Consider the following 19,795-nt stretch of genomic DNA (forward strand, 5'->3'; position numbering starts at 1 on the left):
AGTTCCCCCACAACCCGTAGGCGTAGGGAGGCGACCCTCTCGTCCACCGAGGTAAACTCCAACGTAAATATTTTAAAATAACTAAAAAACCTGAAAACAAGAAACATTTACCAGCAGCAGCATATAATCCGACTTGCTTTCAGAGAATAGAGCTTGAATATAATATATATATATATATATATATATATATATATATATATATATATATATATATATATATATATATATATGAAAGACAGTCAAATATAAAAGTATAAAATGTGCCATTACATGGCCGTTAAGTGAAACTGGAGCACTTTGCGTCCACAAAATTAATAAGTTTATACCTTGTTTATATTTTCACAGGAGTTTGGTGCAAGCCTCTTTAGAAGGCATGCACATCAGAGTGCTTGAGAAGTGGTTCATCTTCACACGCTCTCAAGAGAGCTGCTCTTGTAACGTCCGCGGTGTGCTTCTCTGAGATGCTCAGAGTTCAACTGAATGAGACACAAGTGCTTTTTCCTGCACACTCATGAGACTGTAGGGAAAGACGAGGCTGAATCCAGCTTCTTAATCAAATCCTTTTTATTCAGTAAATGGGCCTCAGTGCTTCGACACTACACAACTCTATCACTGGCGAGAGACATTTTAATATTTACTTGCTTGTGGCTAATAACAGACATTTTTGGATTGCATAGTGTGAAATTTACTTGCATATGCAAGTGATTTAATTGCAATATAGAGAGGGCTGTCAAGCACAAGTAAATTATTTATTGACTGAATAATAACGAGGGTGGTGCAGTGGATGGGTTGCTGATTGGACCATGGAGTGCAAAGGTAAACCAATCAGGACACATAAATGCACAGGTGATTGGTGTGATTTGACAGATTATAGTCTTGACAGTTTAGAGCAATTGAAAGGCTTAATGTTACTTTAATGCACATTCCTGGTCTTAATAGTGCATGATTCGTCAAGGCATGTTCTGTAAAAAACAATCCTCTTGAATGCTGAATATCCTGTTTCACTGAGAAATCAGGTCAGATTATGGAATTAAAATGGGTTGGGAATAACATATCATGATTACCTTAAGGCTAAGAACTAAATATTCAGACAACTAATATTGCTACTCTCCTGATGGATAGCTACTCTCCATCCCTGAGATACCATTCAGGTATTCCCACTGGAGTACAACTTTTGAAGTGATTTCATCCTCTCATATTGAGAGTGACATTCTAGAGTGGCAAATGTCATTGCATAAGCATTACATAAGAGCAGTAGCCTGGTGCAGTCATCTCCTAAATCTAATACAAGCAACGTAAAACTGACAAGTTAAACAGGACTGGACATCCAACTCTAATAAATTGTTTTAAAACAGCACCTTAAATTAAAGTGGCAGTGCCAAAAAATGTTGGTCCTGGTTTTACCAACCTTCTGCCACAATTTTAAAAAGCGCATCAAAACACTGTGGCTAGAATGGGCAACAAGTCTGAAGTACAGGATTTTATAAACAAGAAGTGCAAGACAAATCTGGTAGCCACAATAAGTTTGTTCTGTACCTTTCGTTGCCTGGCTGAAATTCAGAGAGAAGGGATGGTCTGCGGCGGTGAGGATGGGTCAGGTGTCCATGAGACAGATGGGAACCGTAGTCCCGAGACCCGATCTGAGAGTGGTAGTCCACTAGTCCACCAACATCCTGAATTTAACATGACATCACAGATATAACATAGTGAAACATCCATGGAGAAATTAAACTGTTTGAAGAATGTGACTAGCTGAAACAGGAGCCAATGATACTATCTTGGAATAAATACAGATGTTTTCCAAATTTCTTTAAGTCTTTATTATATGAAAAGCAAGAAAATTATCCAACAAGCACTAAAACTAACATAAGTCTAAAACCTTCGTACTCAACCCAAAGTTCACAGCTAGATTTTGTGAGAAAGCATTAACAAATTTGTCTACTTGGCTCTTCAGTACCACTGCTCTAGATCTTTAGTGTGGTTAATAATTGAAGACAGTAATCTCTGGTGGATGAAGATGGTTGAGGGTGAAATCTCATGTGATTAACTGGTCATGACCTCCAGTACAGCAAGATAATCCATTGTTGTCAAATTCAGATCTTTATGTACATCGAGTAAGTGCGTAATTAACAGATGTTGGTATGGATTTGGTGTGTATAAATGGTAGTACTAGTATAACACAAAGCATTTGTAGATGGTTGGTTTGTTAGCTCACAGGTTACACAGTCCATAAATCAGTGTTTCCTGCAAAGCTTTTTAGTTCTGGAGCTGAATTACACCGAATCTCCAGCACTACAGCAAAAGAATGATACCCAATTTGTGACCTTGCAGTCTGAAATGAATGTGAGGGCCTCATTGTGTAGCGATGACTGGTCTAAATTAAAATCAAGATATGATGTGAATATTAAACTACAAATGCTGTCATTTAATCAAACAGTCAGCACTAAACTGCTCATATGTAAATCTGCTTTTAGCACACAGTTCTGAGCTCGCTTCATGAATTTCAGCTTGTGCACAGAATAACAGTGTTGTGTTCGATTCGGTTTGGTAATGTGTGTGGAGTGTGTTATATTTACAGCTCTCAAAATTCACTATCATTGGCCACTACAAGTTACTATGCAAATCTATAACAACCTTATGGCACCATGTTTTTGTGGCCAGAATGAGATGAGAGCATCTGTCTTGATACAGATTTCACCAGAACACATAATACTGTGTACAAGTTATTAGAGAAATATTGCTTGTACAATAATAATATAAATTATTTGTATTATTAATAATTTTTATGTTATTATTATTCAGTATTTTATTAATATGATATATATACAGTATATAATATTCAAGTTGATGGAGTTCCAAAAAGTAATGAGGGAAAAGTGGGCCCTATCTCAAAGTGCAACAGTCTGATGAATCCTTGACTGAACAGACACACTGAATCAGTGTTGTTCAATGTTCATATGACATGTGTAGCTAGCTACAGATAAACTTTTGCAATATATGTTTTGTTATTAAATAAATCAAATCAATTAAAATGCTACTAATATAAATATAATAAATTATAAACTATATAAGCTGAATGCTTTTAGAAACATTGCCATAAATAAAATGCTTTGTTGGACCAAAGTGAAGCATTACCGTGTGGGTTCTCAGCTGCAAAGAAAGGGTGGCAGGACTGGAAAGGTGACGGGGGTCCACAGCCCTCCGACCCTGAGGCACTGGCTGAGGATGTGAGGACATGCTGACAATGCAACTTCCTCTACACACAAGAAGTGGTTGTGGTCCTGGCACAGATGCTGAGTATCATGGTGTGTTGAGTCCTGGTAGTCAACGACCTGGAAGGAATGAGAGAGAAAAAAAAAACTGTAAATATTTGCAAAAAGGAACTTAAAACAACAATATTCTTTGAGAAGCCATTTCTTTTGTTAAACATTGGCATTTTATTATTACAGGCAGCTGTGGTGAAGAAAACCATAGGGATATGGGAAAATCACTGAAGAGCTCTATGGAACGGCAAGTAGGGCAACTGAGAGTTTGATCTTTTCAGAGAAATTTAGAGACTATGAGAGCTAGAAAGAGATAATGAGAGAAAAAGAGAAATCAGCAAAAACCTGACACTTGGCCCGTTTACAAGCAGCTTTAAAAAGGAAATAACCGTTCGATCTGAAACTTTATAAAAGCGGATACATACACTATCATGAGCTTCACAGATCTACTTTAGTGTGTCTGATATCAACAGAGATTACAAGCATGAACACCTGTAGCTCATTTAATACAGGTAATACAGTAGAATAATGAATAATTCTTGACTTGTTGCATTTGTGCTTAGATTAAATTTCAACCACATCTGGGAAAAACAGTCCACTGTTGTTGTTTTTGTGCTTTCTTTGTCTTTTCTGACTTTGTTGTGCTTTATTATTATGCAGTAACACACTGACATAGTGACTGATGTATGTCTTCATAAAACAGAGACCCTCCCCTCTAAATCCAAACACAAGTGGTGACAGGATACGCAGGAGATGCATTTAAACTATTGTGTGAACAGACATGTACAGGATGCTGAAAACAATGATAGCACTCATGTTTATTGTAAAGGGTAAAAATATATATATATATATATATATATATATATATATATATATATATATATATATATATATATATATATATATATATATATATATATACACACACACATATATTACATCTATATTACAACGTGATGGCTCACGACTTATTAAATCATAATATATGTCACTGTGCATTTCTTATCATGAAGAAAATTGGCAATACGAAGTTTTATTAATAATTATTATTTTTTGTGAGTTAAAGATGGATTGAAGTGAACCGAAAGGTGAGAGGTCTTTGCCCCACTATACACTACAACAAAACACGTTTTTGATTTGTTTTTGTTTCAACATGTTTTCCAATAAAAACATCTAAAACTAATTTAAAACAGCTTACATTTTCTTTAGCAGCTATACTGCAGAACAAAAAATTGTTATCTGAGAATGTTGAATATAATATAAAAAATACAAATATTTTAAAACATCTAAAAATCCTTTAAAAAAAAAAAAAAGATGCATTCACACGAGAAGCAGCATATAAGATATTTAGACTTGCTTTTACAGAATGGATCTTGAACATAAGTATATTTTGTCTTCTCTCGCAAAAGTATAACCAATTGAAAAATACACTTGTATACAAAATACACTTATATTCAAGATACATACTCTTAAAGCAAGTCTAAATATCTCAAAATATATCTAAATATATTTTGTCTTTACTCGCAGAAGTATAACCAATTGAAAAATACACTTCTATACAAAATACACTTATATTCAAGATACATACTCTTAAAGCAAGTCTAAATATCATATATGTTGATTCTCAATTAAATGTCTCTTGTTTTAATTATTTTTAGACAATTCTAAATGGAAAATAAGACAACAACACTTGATAATAGGATTTTTGCAGTGAATTTCTTTACTGAATTAAAGTTAATAAAAATAATTTTTTCCCTTTAATTCAGTGAATGTCATTTAGAGGTATTTTTAAAAGATAACTTTGTCCTCTTTATTGTTAGTAAGCACGTTTAAAACAGCCTTTTAAGTCAGGGCACAAGCTGAATAATCAGTTAAGAGCTAATGATTTATTGTTGCATTAATCGCCAAATAATCATTCAAATAATTGTTAGATTAATCGATTAGCAAAATAATAATTAGTTGCAGCTCTAATGGGACCTCATCTAACATGTAAAGAAGATCATTATTTAGCATATAAATATCAATTAAAGGACAGCCCCTCCTAAGTAAATTTCTTAAGCGATGTGGTGATAAAAGTAGACCGGTGGTAATAAAATAGGTCTGGTCACCCAAACCTCTCACTGTACCTGCAACATTAGAGCAGGCAGATCATTAACCAATGGGTTTCGAATGGAATCGCATTATAAACGTTATTGAATGCCAAACATTATAAAGCTAATTCTATTAGTTTGCTTTGACTAGGCTAAATCTTAATATAAAGAACAGGCTTTTACACTGAATGCTGCTACTTTTAGTTTATCTGCAACCACAACCACACTAACAAACAAAAATGTAAACAGACACACTTATCTGAATGGTGCTTTCCCCATGTGGTTTATGTGTCACGAGACTGACCCTACTGCTCAATGCGGACATAAAAACCACTGCCTTTCTCAAGTCCTCCCATGGCCTCTCTCGCTCTCATACACAAACATAGGCCTACTCATCATCATGAGATGATTCGGTCACAGTAGTTGATTAGGTGTGTGTCTATGCCGTATGCATACATTTAAAACACGTTCATAAAGTGTTCTCAGATACATTACAAATATTACAAGCAGCAGTAAAAAACATAAAAACGAGGAACCTAAAGTGCATTCTACACAGCCATTTTACTACAAAAAGAGGGGCATGCTATCTTCCTTCCTGTCTGTCACTGAGTGATTTACACAGAAAGCGTAGATCGCTCAGCTGTGTTTTACTGTGCTGTGTGTGTGTGTGTGTGTGGTGGGAGGAGATTCAATTGTGCTGGAATGTTTGGAGCTCTGAGAAGAAACAAAAAGTCTTTGTCATTCTGAAGGCTTCTGACAGGCCCAGTGTAGACTCACACATACACATGAACACACATGCATTGACAAATCAGTCATACATCTCGCATAGAAAACTTATACAAGTCTATCCCGTGCTCCTGTAAAGAGGCAACTTCTTAAAAGGAATATTCCAGATTTTTTTTTAGCCTAACATTTATGTACCGCATGTGTGGGCACAATGTTGATCATCACTGACAATAATTTGTACATGTCAATCCACAAACAGGACAAAAGTTTACAGTAATATGTTCATTCTGAAAGTCTAAAAGGCAATCACAGTAGGATATACTTTAAAAAATCAGATGCATAATTAAAAAAATACTATAATGCGCACAGTCTTTTCTTAATTTAAATTATTGTAATACTGTCCTAAAATTGTCCTTGCAATAAAAATAACAGTGTGGTCCTGCAATTTGTATGTCTACAGTAGAATATTGCCTGTAAAGAGTCTTTTTATGGGATATTTTACTACGAGCTTAGGGCAAAACCAATTGCCGAACCTCGCTGTTAATTTAAATGCCATGAGAATATAAAAAGGCCCAGTGAAATACATATTAAATTATGTACATTAAGACAAAAAAAACGCAAGACTTTTAAAACAGACCAGGTTTAAGTTTGCAGTACAAAGGGTTCATGAACTGCAAATATTTATATACTTTTCAAGGGTGTGCATCAGCTGCATGTCCACTGGCAGTGATTGCCAGTTGACTAGCACTACCAACGTGCTGGATTGAGCAGCTGCAGCGACTCAATTGAAATTTTTCAAGCGAAAAATGACAAAAAGCTCTAATTAGTCAGTTATCGCAGTACGAACAAAACAAATCTGACCACTCTCCATAAAAAACCTTCAGAATGTTGAATCCATGGTTCCAGTTAGGGCTGGGATAAACGATTATTTTTTAAAAGATTAATCTAGCGATTATTTTTTCGATGCATCGATTAATCTAACGATTCATGTTTTTTTTTTTCAGTCCGATTCGATTTCGATTATCTCCCCATTAATTGACTAATAGCAATTTATACATGTTGATTTACATATCTGCATGAAAAAAACATGAATTCCTTAACATTGTAATATATGATTATTGCTCTTAAAATTCCAAAATAAAAGACTATACAAGTGCAAAGTAATGCATTTTTAGTCAGAGGTAGCATTCAATAAAACCTTGAAGCTTTGAAAACACATAGGCCTAGCTTACTGAAAAAAAAGTGCATCTTATAATTCTTCTTTCAGATTAAAATAACAACAACTTGATGTCTAGCATTCAATAAAAAAATTAAAAGGTCACCCAAAATACTTGTTTAGAGCAATTGAAAGAATACAGTAACCAATGCAAACTTGAGGGCTTTAAGCTAATATAGAGTGCTTTTCCAACAAAAAATAAATAAAAATTAACAGCGACAGTGGGAGCCAGCAGCCTGTCATGGCGCCCTTCCTGAACCAACAGAATTGAACATTTATGTTGAAAACACATAGTCCTAGCTTACTGAAAAAAGTGCATCTTTTAATTCTTCAATCACATAAAAATAACAACAACATAGTAATACACTCTGCCACTCACCTTTTTCATAAACTCAAAATTCAAAAATAAAATTCAAGTAAAAGTGTACAAGAGCAAAATAATGCATTCTGATGTCTAGCATTAAATAAAAAAATAAAAAGGTCACCCAGCCACCCTTTCTTAGAGCTATTGAAAGAATACAGTAACTATTGTAAACTTGGGGGCTTTAAGCTAATACAGAAAGTGCTTTTCCAACAAAAAATAAATTCAGAATTCAACATTTATGTTGAACATAGGCCTAGCTTACTGAAAAAAGCATCTTCATTCACATGCAAATAACAACTTACACTCTGACACTTTCCTTTCACCTTAAGAATACTGTGTGTGTGTGTGTGTGTGTGTGTGTGTGTGTGTGTGTGTGTGTGTGTGTGTGTGTGTGTGTGTGTGTGTGTGTGTGTGTGTGTGTGGCGCCTCTTCAGCAGGGTTCCCACTCTAAACCAAATGTCAAATTCCCTGACTTTTCCCTGACTTTCACTGACTAAAAAGATGTATTTCCATGACCTATAATGAACGGCAAAACAGGCCGCTGTTTTGCGGAGAACCGAGCAGACAAAAAACAGCCACAGACAGTGTTTTAAATCCAACCAATTTCAAACTTTATTTACTTGTTCACAGAAGTTTTTAGTATAATTCTAAGTTAAACACACAAACATAACTTTTCTTTTTTCTCTTTTTTTTTTTACACGTTAAATGCATTGATATTTTTCTGTACAATTTCTACAGAAATACATTTATGGTTTCTACTCTTTCATGGGTTAAATGCTCTGAAGGATTTTCTGTTTGTCATCGAGTTCATCATTCAGTCTTTTTATTTCTTCACATTTAGTTTTTGCAGACTGTCTTAGACTGTTTGACTGAGCAATGAATGTAATATTGCCTACACTTTCTGCCTTTAATGCAAGACCATCAGCAGATTGCTCCATGGCTGAGGCATCCTTCTGGAGGCGTGCTCTCTTTTTCTTCAGCTCATCAATCTCATCAGAGAGAGTTTTCCTTTTCATGTTTAGTTTTTCTGCTCCTTTAAGTTTTTTCTGTTCCTCAAGATGTATCGCTGTCTTGCTGAGGATGCAGACTGAAGTAAGGCCTTATTTACCACAAAGTTATCAATTCCCCCCACTGACCTCAAATGATCACACACAAGACGCTGTGCACTGTAAGTGCTTTCCTTCATGTTTTCAACCTCGATTTGTCTATTGACCGAAAAACCTCGCTCCACTGTTGCATTTCCATGCGAGAGCATTAGGAGGAGTGCCACAACATTCCACAGTTTTTCGTACACTTTTTCTCCTGCCATTGTTTCATAGAGTAGTGTATCTACCCGACCTGTGACAGGATTGAAGTCAGTGAAATCTGCCATTCTCTTGGGCACAGTCTCATTGATGAACTTCCTGTACTGTTTGAGAATATCATCGCAATCATTTTCATCTACTCGTTTGGTCTCAGTGAGCAGTTTAAGGATGCTTTTCAACTTGTTGCTGCATGATGAATCTTTATTGCTTGCCATCCTCCTTGGATCTAGGCAATCCATGTTGCGCACAAGAGTGTACTTTAGTGGAGATTTTTCTTGTAATTTCCCTGCAAGCGTCATTAAGCACTTTCTGCAATCCATCCTGAACTCCAACTCTCTCTTCTCACTAATCTTCTGTGAAGACTCCAGTTCCTTCAGCATTTTGTCTGCAGAGAACCCCACATCAACTTTATTTGCATGAATGAGATTGGTTTTGTCTGTGACAACTATTGACATCAGTTTTGATACTGTGTTTGCATTAGCCATCACATCATGCTTGATAAAACGATCCATAACTGACCTGATAACATTAGAATGATCAGCAGCCAGAAAAGGAATCATAGGTCTGTCTGTTTGATATAGATTCAAGAAAGGTGCAACCTCTTTTGAAAATGACAAGTGAAAGGCCAACTTTGCAGGCAACAGTGGGTCTCTGCAACCTTCTTTGAAAGTAGTATAGGATTTAGTTCCAGGGTTGTGGAATTTGCCTGCCTCTAGCTCATTCACATATTTCTTCAAGTCTGTCAATATGTTGATCATTCTCTCTGTAACTGGGACATTCTCTACCCATCTTGTTTTACAGAATTTGAGTGGCATAAGAGGAGATATTTGTCCAACAGCTTTAGCATAATCCTCTCTTCGGGCAGGGGAATCTTTCAGTAGCCAATAAGCATTACTTAAGAACTGGTCTACATTCCAATTTGAGGCATCTGCACCTTTTTTAAATGCCCCGTGCAAAATATGTAGGCCACAGCTACCCACATTTAGTAACACGGTATTGACATCTCGTTCAAGTTCAGTTTGTATAAGGTCTTGGAATTTAAAACTGACATTAGGTCCATCCATTGAAAGCTGTACAAGACCTTTGTAATTCAAACCCTCTGTCGACTTGTGGAAGACCTCCACCATATCCTCTGCTGTGGCATGGCCCATGAATTCAGAAGTGAAGTAGCGTGTAACTACAGCATTATTGTCCCAAAATCTTAAATGAATGTCCATCTGCTTTGTTTGGGTCTTCCGATTCAAGCTTTCATCAAAAAGAAAAACATATCCATCCTTAAGAGACCTTATTCTGTCCATCAGAAGTGACTTGCAATATGGTGCTATGCCAAAAACAGTCAAATAAGATGATTTAGTCTCTCCACATTGAAAGCTGCTGGCAATGTCACTATCCGGGAACATTCTTTTGAACAAAGACCCTATAAAAGAAAAAAAAAGTGCAACACTGTAATTTACCATATATGCCCCAAATATAGCCTACTCATAATATGAATTTAAAACCACAACCCTATGAATAAATTTAAATGTAATATTGAACCATTATAATCCTAATTGTATACTAGGTCTAAAGTTAGTGCGGCTTAATACACAGTATTATACTACGCCACGACTAGAATACCGCAAACTTAGCTGCCTTTTCACATGACAAACGATGTCCGATAGATCAGAAGTCATTAATTTCCTATGGAGAGTCACAAGGGGGCTGCGTGAGGTGCCAACCATCTGCAGTGGAATTTTCAGATCTGATTTGAGCCGTGGATACATTAATATTTGAACTTGAATGACTACACCGTATGCAACCAACCGACTGGATGTGATGTATTAAGATCAAAGCTGTGAGTGTAAAGTTGAAAAAACTGATGTTTTTATTAAAATGCTGTTCTTACTAGGCTATTTCTGTAAAATGGTTATGATGATTATTTACACTACCAGTCAAAAGTTTTGGACAGTAAGATTTTTTTGTTTTTTAAAAAGACACTCCCCAAGCCTGCATTTATTTGATCCAAAGTACAGCAAAAACAGAACAATTTTGAAATATTTTTACTATTTAAAATAACTGTTTCTGTTTGAATATACAATAGTCAACATTTGAAGTGGATCAAAAAGTGCATCAAAGTTGTCCTAAGACAAGAACTCTTAAAAATCTTACTGTCCGAAAACTTTTGACTGGTAGTGTATGTCTGAAATAATTATTTGATAAATATTAATTATTTAAGTCCTGGAAAACCCATAATATTTGTCCTTCAGAAGTAATGTTGGTAGTTTATCTAATGTGCATATATTGATTTATTAATTCTACCACGGTAAATTAATGAAGGTAAGGGCTGCGCATGATCAATTTTAAAATTATGTGCTACTGCCACTAGGGGACGAAATGCGACAATCGTATCCTAATGTCGTGTGCAGTGAAAAGGCTGCTTACCGTGACCCTTTTATAATTATTATTATTTTTTCAGCTTACCTTGTCCTAACCTGACGTGACAAAGCTACACGACGACAAAATCAATCATAAATCACAGCCAATCATAACCGTGCGTGGGCTCTGTTCACAGCACGAAAACCAAACGGAATTAAACAAAATTAAACCATTAAACATTATTCAAAATACATAATCAGTGACTCATACAAAATTTGTAATGAAATGCACTTGTTTGAGCTTAAAATGGTCTGAGCTTGAATATCATTTTGTGAGACTTTGATTGCCACTATGAGAACAACAATGGATAATTTACCTCAGATTTTGAAAAGAAATGAAAGGAAACAAGAACGTTCAACCTGAAATGCACAATGACAAGTATTTGTTGCTTAATGTCGTTGTTCCCTCTGTATGGGCCAGAAATATAGAAACCATTTCAAAAATAGAATCTTTTGTCATGTTGCGGCAGGTTAGGACAAATGATTAACATGTAAAATGTATTTTATCGCGTGTTGTCACGTCGCATCTGTTTAGGACACGGTGCTAAATTCCCAAACAAAGCTGGACTGGAAGCTAGATTGAATTGCCTCATTTAATTTCAAGGGCCTGTTGTATCATTAATACAACATTGATTAAAACATTAACGATTCATTTACACAAATATATGAGTTTACATACATGGCTAAATACCGGTTGCATAGGCTAAGAATTTGTCAAGAGTTAACAGTAATTAGCTTGCAAACTAATTAGCAACATTTTCAATTTTGTCAGCGATCACTTATGCTGCCTAACCTAGGCTAAACATTACACTTACACAAAAATACACGTTACACAAAAATAATCTTTAATTATAACTAACAGTTAGCTAGCTAACATTATAGCTACATACCACTTTGTTCTGATGACTTGTATGACCAGTGGGACTCGGTAAGCTTAAGGCACCACAAGATTTCAGCCTCCAGGGTCTTTGCTGGTGTTAAGCCGAGACGTGCTCCACTGTGTCTCACTCTGCCGTCACTGCTGGGGGTGGGAGCGGCTTCATTAGCTGATTGCGGTTTTCTTGGAGCTATATAGGGAGGCTGCAGTAGAGCAGTGATGGGCACTTGGGCCGAAAATGATGCTCCTGTCGGCTTCATACGAGTAGCGTGCTTCTTGCTGTTTGCGTGGCTGCGAAGTGCACCCTCACCCATATTTGATAGCTCAATAGTAGTTTTACAAACTTTACATTTATCTTTTCTGTCGTCTACTTTTAACACCCAGTCTTTAAATTGTTCATTTTGTAGCCAAATCTCTTGAAATTTACATTTTCCTGGCATGTTAGTGCCTTAGTCGAATGCAGTCACCCGTACCTGTTAACTAAGTGATTTCCAATTGAGCGGGAAGGGAATAAATATGGCGCTAAAAATAGCCTAAGCACAACAATACAGAAAGATGTGTGAAACAGCGCGATAAAAAAAAAAATCGGTATAGAAAAATTACACTTTGATAAATGGAATCTAAAATTTAAAGCAACAAACTAAATTCCCTGATATTCCATGACTTGGACAAAAAATATATAAAATTCCCTGACTTTCAATGTCTGGAATAGACCTTTTAAAATTCCATGACATTCCAGAAATTCCATGACCCGTGGGAACCCTGCTTCAGGTGATGGTGCATTGCCGTGGTGCTAGAATGGAAGGCCATCTCCATTTTGCAAAGACGACATATCACGGAATTGTTTCCTTTTAAATTAAAGAATTCCCAAACTTTAGAGGAACGAGTGCGTGCCGCCTTGCACTTCTGATAGTCTGAGGAGCCACTCGTGTTGCTACTACTCTCCGGCGCCGCCATCTTTGTTTTGGGTCTGACGAATCGACGTGCATATTTTGTGTCGGCGTATTTTTTGCGTCGACGTCATAGTTCCAGTTAAAAAGCTTGTTCGAAATGAACAATTGCTCTGTAAAAATGTAATTGATGTGAACAGGCCATGAGGGACATGCAAAGAACCTGTCTGTTATTGGCTGTTAATCAGTGTTTCATTCTTTGGTGTTCTTACATTCTCATGGACTCTGCAGAAGTTCTCAGAAGTTCTGAGAATGCATATAAATGCCCAAATGTGTTCCCAGTACTACAGTGGCAGACAAATGGGGATTTTCCACTGCACCGTCCAGTTCAACTTGACTCTGCTCTGCTCGCTTTTTGGGGGTTTTCCACTGTGGACAGAACATGGTGACTGGTACTTTTTTTACTAAATGTGACGTCAAAACCCTGCAGATCACTGATTGGTCAGAGAGAATTGTCACTACCAGCGTCACTGGATTTGCTATATGGGACCCACTTGTTTTAAAGTCAGCTACAGCGATAGCAGTATCATTTGTTCACGTGTCTTTCGAATTGTAAAAATAAATGGCTGTGCGAAAAACCACGCCGTGGTCAATAAACGAGGTGCAGACGTTCCTCTTGTTAACGACGAACAAAACGGCACGAAACGAGAAAGTGTCTCAGCTGTTGCCCGCACATGGCTACCACCGGAGCTACCAACAGTGTAGGGAAAAACTTAAGTGACTACAGAACCAAAGACCACAACCGCCGGAGTGATTCAAAAAGAAGAAAGTGGTTCGACCAAATGGACGATATATATGGCAATAGACTGGCGAGCAATGGGAGGGAGAGTGCCCTGAACTCGGCCACGGTGTTGTTGGAGTCCACGATGGAGGATGGTAAGTTTTGTTACGTTAACTCTATATTCTGCTTGAAAGCTTCACTTTATTTAGTTGACCAGCTACTGGAAAGCTTGCTTCTAAAACAACCAGGCCAATTTAACAGTTACACTTGTGTAAAATCACCATGCAACAACTGCTTTATTCAGCACAATGAGCTAGTAGCTAACAGCTAACGGTCGTGTTATTGTTTTGTGTCACGTTTAAGATGATGTCACGCCAGTAGAGGTGACACAACTATGATGATCAGCCTATAATACCACCCATGTTGAGGCGGCACTTAACAGCAGTGGAAAAGCAAGCTCAGAAAAGTAAAGCGACTAGAGTCGAGACAAGTTGAACCGTAATGTGCAGTGGAAAAGTGCCAATAGCACATTTATTTTTGGGTTTTAACTCATGAGTTTCCCCACTGTAAGCTCATCAAAATCTGACAGCTCCTGAGAGTCATTATACTCTGTCATCATTTGTTATTTTGTTGGTATAATTTTAATAAAGTAATAAACACATGAAGGAAACGATTGTTAACAGACTTTATTCATTTAACATGTCAATAATCCTGCAAAACCTCACTGGCGTGATGATAATAATGCTGTAACTGATGAGTAATGCCAGTAGTTCTCTCACTGGCTTCAAATGTACTGTGATGGTTAAATGCACAACAGGATGATCACAGAAAACCTAAATTCTCCCAAAGATGCGTTCTACGCCTCCTGTCCTTCCGAGTTCGTTCTTTAAAACTAGCCTGGTAAGACCGGTCTCCATGAGAATTCAAGTCCATTCTTAGTGTTCCTAGAATTGAGAAACACCAAATCACTGACCCAATGCCACTACCAAAAAAGGTAAATCAAGACAAGGCACATACAGTGAACTCTGAGAGGATGTGCTGACTAAGCTTTGCTTAACATCATACTGAAACATTCATCAAACTGAACTTTCGATAAAAGCAAACTGACCATGTAATGATCTGATTATATTTTCATTATGCCCTTTAAAAGGCTTCACAAAAGGGGCACCCTAGGATTGGAAGAGATAGGAATCATTTACCAACACAGACATTGGGTACAAACCAAACACTCATCCTGTTAGAATAATCTAGTGGCACGGTAAAAACAGACCATTGATTCTAATGTACCACACTTCTCTGATATCATCTAGTTATATGAAAAACTACAACTGCTGTATTGAGTGTAAAACTCAGAGACAGCAGAAAAGGAGTAAAAAAAAAAAAAAAAAGAGAGGAACAGAGGAACAGAGGAAGAGACAGTGCAAATATTAGTTGCAAAGACTTTTGGAAGCAATTGGAATGAGAGAGAAAAGAGGAGATGTCTCCATGTATAAGTGTGTCAGAGAGAAAGAGTGAGTGAGTGAGAGAGAGAGAGAGAGGGCCTTCAGACAGAAGGGGGAACACATGCCCTGGCACTGATACAGACACCCACAGGCTAGCTCTTGGCTACCTGCCAACAGCAAGAATGAACTCACTTACCCCCCTCCTCTCTCTCGCTCTCCCTCCCTCTTTCAATCACAGCACTCTGTTATGCTCACTCCCAACTCTTTCTTCTCCCTTTCTAGGAGTGGCTGGCTTTTGTGTGATTTCTCTCCACCTCCCTCATGCTACATCTCTCTTACATTTTTCTGCCTTACATTCTGGTAATAAACATACACATGGCTTGAAAGAACTGTAAAGAACCAGCATTTACCTGCTTTACCATTAACACCGATGTGTATTTCTATACCACACAAATTTTAGGTTTGACATCTCGTCATTCTCATAAACTCACAAAATGCATAGCACAGATCTTCTGGCTGTCCGAGAATGACTCATACACCATGGATGTAATATTTGAGGCCTGGCAGTTCACATTATCTGTGGAAAGAAAAGCATTAGCTGATGAGCCATGATCAGGTCCCTCCTGCTGGCCCTGTAATGTCAGAGACAGCATGAGGTGTGGTGGCTGTGTGTGTGTTCCCATCCATCTGCATCACCACTGATTATGCAACAACATCTCCCATAATCCTACTGCACCAAATGCCACTTCAATCAGCACTGTCATTATCACCCATAATTTCCCACCTTCAAAGTTTAAGCTTGAATGTTCAGTATGGTCTTTATTTTGAATCTGACCCTAGAGCTGACACGATTAGTCAATGCTATCGACAACGTCGACAATAAAAAATTGTCGACAAACATTTTCAGTGTCAAATGTTGTTTGATCTCATTTAATGTAACATGATATCACATTAAACTGCAATGATGACGCTCGAGAGCAGCACTTCAGCTCACGACTGACTGAAGAGAGGAAGAAAACACCGCTCACAGACACACTCTAAACTTTCCAAACAGCTTCAGGTGATGTAGATCACAAAGTATGAAGGAATTATAATGCAAAAATACAAAATAAGTAAATACAGAAGAACTCTCGTTGTGGAATAAGTGGAGCTGGAGCAAAACTTGCGTGTCTAGCGTCTTTAAAGGAAACACCCGGCGTTACATTTTAATGCGGTTATATTCAATGAGTTATAACTTTATTAAAATTCAAATAATACGCAAGCAGATCATGTAAATAACTAAACTCAGAAACAGGCATTTCTCTGTGTGGTCAATGCCTCTTCTATAGTTGCGCAAAGTGTCCTGCTCTAAGTGGGAGAGACTGAAACTGCATCCGACTGAGGCACTCATCCCTCAAGCGTGCACGCTTAAAGCAGCTCGATTATAATGTGATGGCTCATGACTTATTGAATCATAATTTGTCACTGTGCATTCCTTATCATGAAGGAAATTAGCACTACGCAGCTTTATTAATAAGAAAGAGTTGTTTTTTTTTGTGAGTTAAAGATGTACTGTTTTTGATTTGTTTTAGATTTGTTTTTTATTTGTTTTTGTTTCGACATTTTTTCCAATAAAAATATCTAAAACTAATTTAAAACAACGTACATTTTCTTTAGCAGCTATACTGCAGAATAATTTTTTTTTTATCTGAGAATGTTGAATACAATATTAAATATACAAATATTTTAAAATATCTAAAAATCCTTTAAAAAAAAAAAAAAAGATGCATTCACACGAAAAGCAGCATATAAGATATTTAGACTTGCTTTTAGAGAACAGATCTTGACCATAAGTATATTTTGGCTTCACTGCACTCGCAGAAGTATAACCAATTGAAAAATACACGTATATACAACATACACTTATATTTAAGATGCTTTCTCTTAAAGCAAGTCTAAATATCTATATATGTTGCTTCTCAATTAAATGTCTCTTGTTTTAAGGATTTTTCGACAATTTTAAATGGAAAACAATAAAAAAAAAAATTTGCAGTGAATTTATTTACTGAATAAACATAATAAAAAGGTTTTTTTTCCCTTTAATTCAATGAATGTCATTTAGAGGTATTTTGAAAAGATAATTTTGTCCTCTTTATTGTTAATAAGCATGTTTAATACAACCTTTTAATTTGGGAACAAGCTGAATAATCGGTTAAAAGCTAATGATTAATCATTGCAATAACTGCCGAATAATCGTTCTAATAATCGTTAGATTAATCGATTAGCAAAATAATCATTAGTTGCAGCCCTATCTGACACACTCATGGTGAAGCATGTTTTTTTTTTATTTGCACCACCACATTTAGACTGACAACATTCGAATGCCTACAATCTAATTTCAGGTACATGCATAGCTCTTCTAGTCTCTCTCTCTGCAATGATCATTCAGTGAGCAGCAAATTATCTATTTCAAAATAAGCAACCCTTCAGGGCTAATTTGTATTTTTCTTATTCATCCGTTCAGTCGACTGGCTCAGCAAGGTTCTAGACTGCATCACATGCACACAAGACTCCAGTAACATGGCACACTGCTTTTTAGTGATCAGTACTAGCTGTTCAGTACTAGAGCCTGACCGCTTTGAGACTTTTGAGACCAATACAGATTTTAGAGGGGGAAAATTCACTGATTACCGATAAGGTGGCCAATATAGTTCATATTTGAGCTGGAATGAAAGCAGACCTTTTCTATGTGGATTGTGCACCAATATGACTATGCAAAGGTACTCAGAAGGCTGCTTTCTTAAACAAATATTTTTATCAATGAATATTTAACATTATTATTATACATTGTCAACAAATTCTAGAAATGAACACTGAGAAAATTAAGAATAAATACAAAAAACAATAAATAGCTTAATAAACATCAGTACTGTTTAGAATCAGTCAATGGCTGACCATTAAAATAAAGAATACAAATAAAATAAATAGCTAAATAAACATCAGTACCAGTCAATGTCTGACAATTCAAATAAAGAATAAATAGAAAATAAAATAAATAGCTAAATAAACATCAGTATTACTGTTTAGAATCAGTCAAATGCTGACCATTTTATTACTGCCAGTGAAGTAGGGGCAGGTTGTAAATCAAGAAGCATTTACACCTGTCGAGTTAAGTGAAAAACAGCGGCAGTGGTGTTACACCGTATTCTGCATTACAAGTTCAGGGGAAACTTTTAAATATAAAATTTTGTAAATGCAACGACTGGAATTGTTCGATTGAAGGGGGTACCAAACTGTGAATCCTGAACAAAACAGTTTGGGGTGAATACATGTTTACACATTATCTTCCAATCAGCTGACAAGCAACGAAAGTAGCTACGTGGTTAGCTAGTTAGCTCTAAGCTCGTTGTCACAGAGAGCAAAATATGGACCGGCATTGCATCTCACCAACTAGATAACAACGCAGCGTGAAATCAACACTCAGACACAATCCACCATCGCACCATTGTCTGTTGAGCTGCAAAAAGATGCTCTGCTTACCTTTCAATCTGCTACGCTACTAAATGCACTGACAGACTATAGCTGGCTTACAGTAAATAGTTGTGATAAACATGAGTGACATGGTTTACAGGGACAGGTTTAACGTTATATTGAAATTATATAGTTATATTGAAAAGGGAAAATGATGGAGTCACTGTTTATTCAGTTTCATATGTATTTCACAAACTAGTTAGCAACTTACAGAGAAGACACCACTTAACTCCGCACTGCTTAACTCCACCCTGTCTGCATAACCACTGTCTGCAGAGCTACCGTCAGCTCAGCTCTGGAAACAATGGAGTCGAAGCATGCTCTGCTGGACAATATACGTTATGACACCAATTCAAGCGTTGTTTTTTGCATTATAAGTTCTGGAAAAAAAAGGTTTCATATCTGCTTATATCTGTAAATATAAACGCTGATACTGTTATATCGGTGAAAGGCTAATATCGGCTGATAAATAAGTCGGCCACTATGGGCGATACTACTTTTAACTCAAAGCAATGCATTCCTTCTCTAGCTTTTTGGTGACTTTTTAAAAAAGTTTGCCATTCCTTGTGTAACAGTAGCCAGCTGGTTGGTGCAGTGTGTAAATTTCACTCCCCTGGCCTCAAGAGGCACACTAGTGACTGACGCAAGAGGATGTACCATTTAGCCTCCTCGTTAGCGCGCCCGCCTCCCATGCCGGGGACCCCAGAACAAATCCCGCTCACAGCGGGTAAATCAGTACCGGTTACACTTGTTTTTGTTTGTCCACTTATTTAAGAATATTATGTCAAGCATCACCAATCTTTCAGAGCTTGCGCACAATGTGTGTTGTTTGATTAACGTGTTATGTAACACAAAGCAGAGCTAAATTATTTGGGTCTGTTAGTGCAACTTCGCAAAGAAAATCTTTTGTCGATTTCA

At 36.8% G+C, this 19,795-nt stretch overlaps 1 protein-coding gene across 2 annotated transcripts in view; it reads right to left on the reverse strand.

Moving 5' to 3' along the window:
* ncor2 (nuclear receptor corepressor 2) overlaps positions 1-19,795 on the reverse strand; it is a 179,888-nt gene that overhangs the window by 131,561 nt on the left and 28,532 nt on the right. For both annotated transcript variants that reach the window (XM_052093921.1, XM_052093920.1), the window contains exons 2-3: positions 3,136-3,332; positions 1,537-1,673 (exon numbers count right to left, since the gene is read on the reverse strand). In XM_052093921.1, coding sequence (XP_051949881.1) covers positions 1,537-1,673; positions 3,136-3,237 — 239 coding nt within the window. In that variant the 5' untranslated portion in view covers positions 3,238-3,332. The remainder of the gene's footprint in view (positions 1-1,536; positions 1,674-3,135; positions 3,333-19,795) is intronic.

This window comes from Xyrauchen texanus, chromosome 27 (genome assembly GCF_025860055.1).
Source record: "Xyrauchen texanus isolate HMW12.3.18 chromosome 27, RBS_HiC_50CHRs, whole genome shotgun sequence".
Taxonomy (NCBI): Eukaryota; Metazoa; Chordata; class Actinopteri; order Cypriniformes; family Catostomidae; genus Xyrauchen; species Xyrauchen texanus.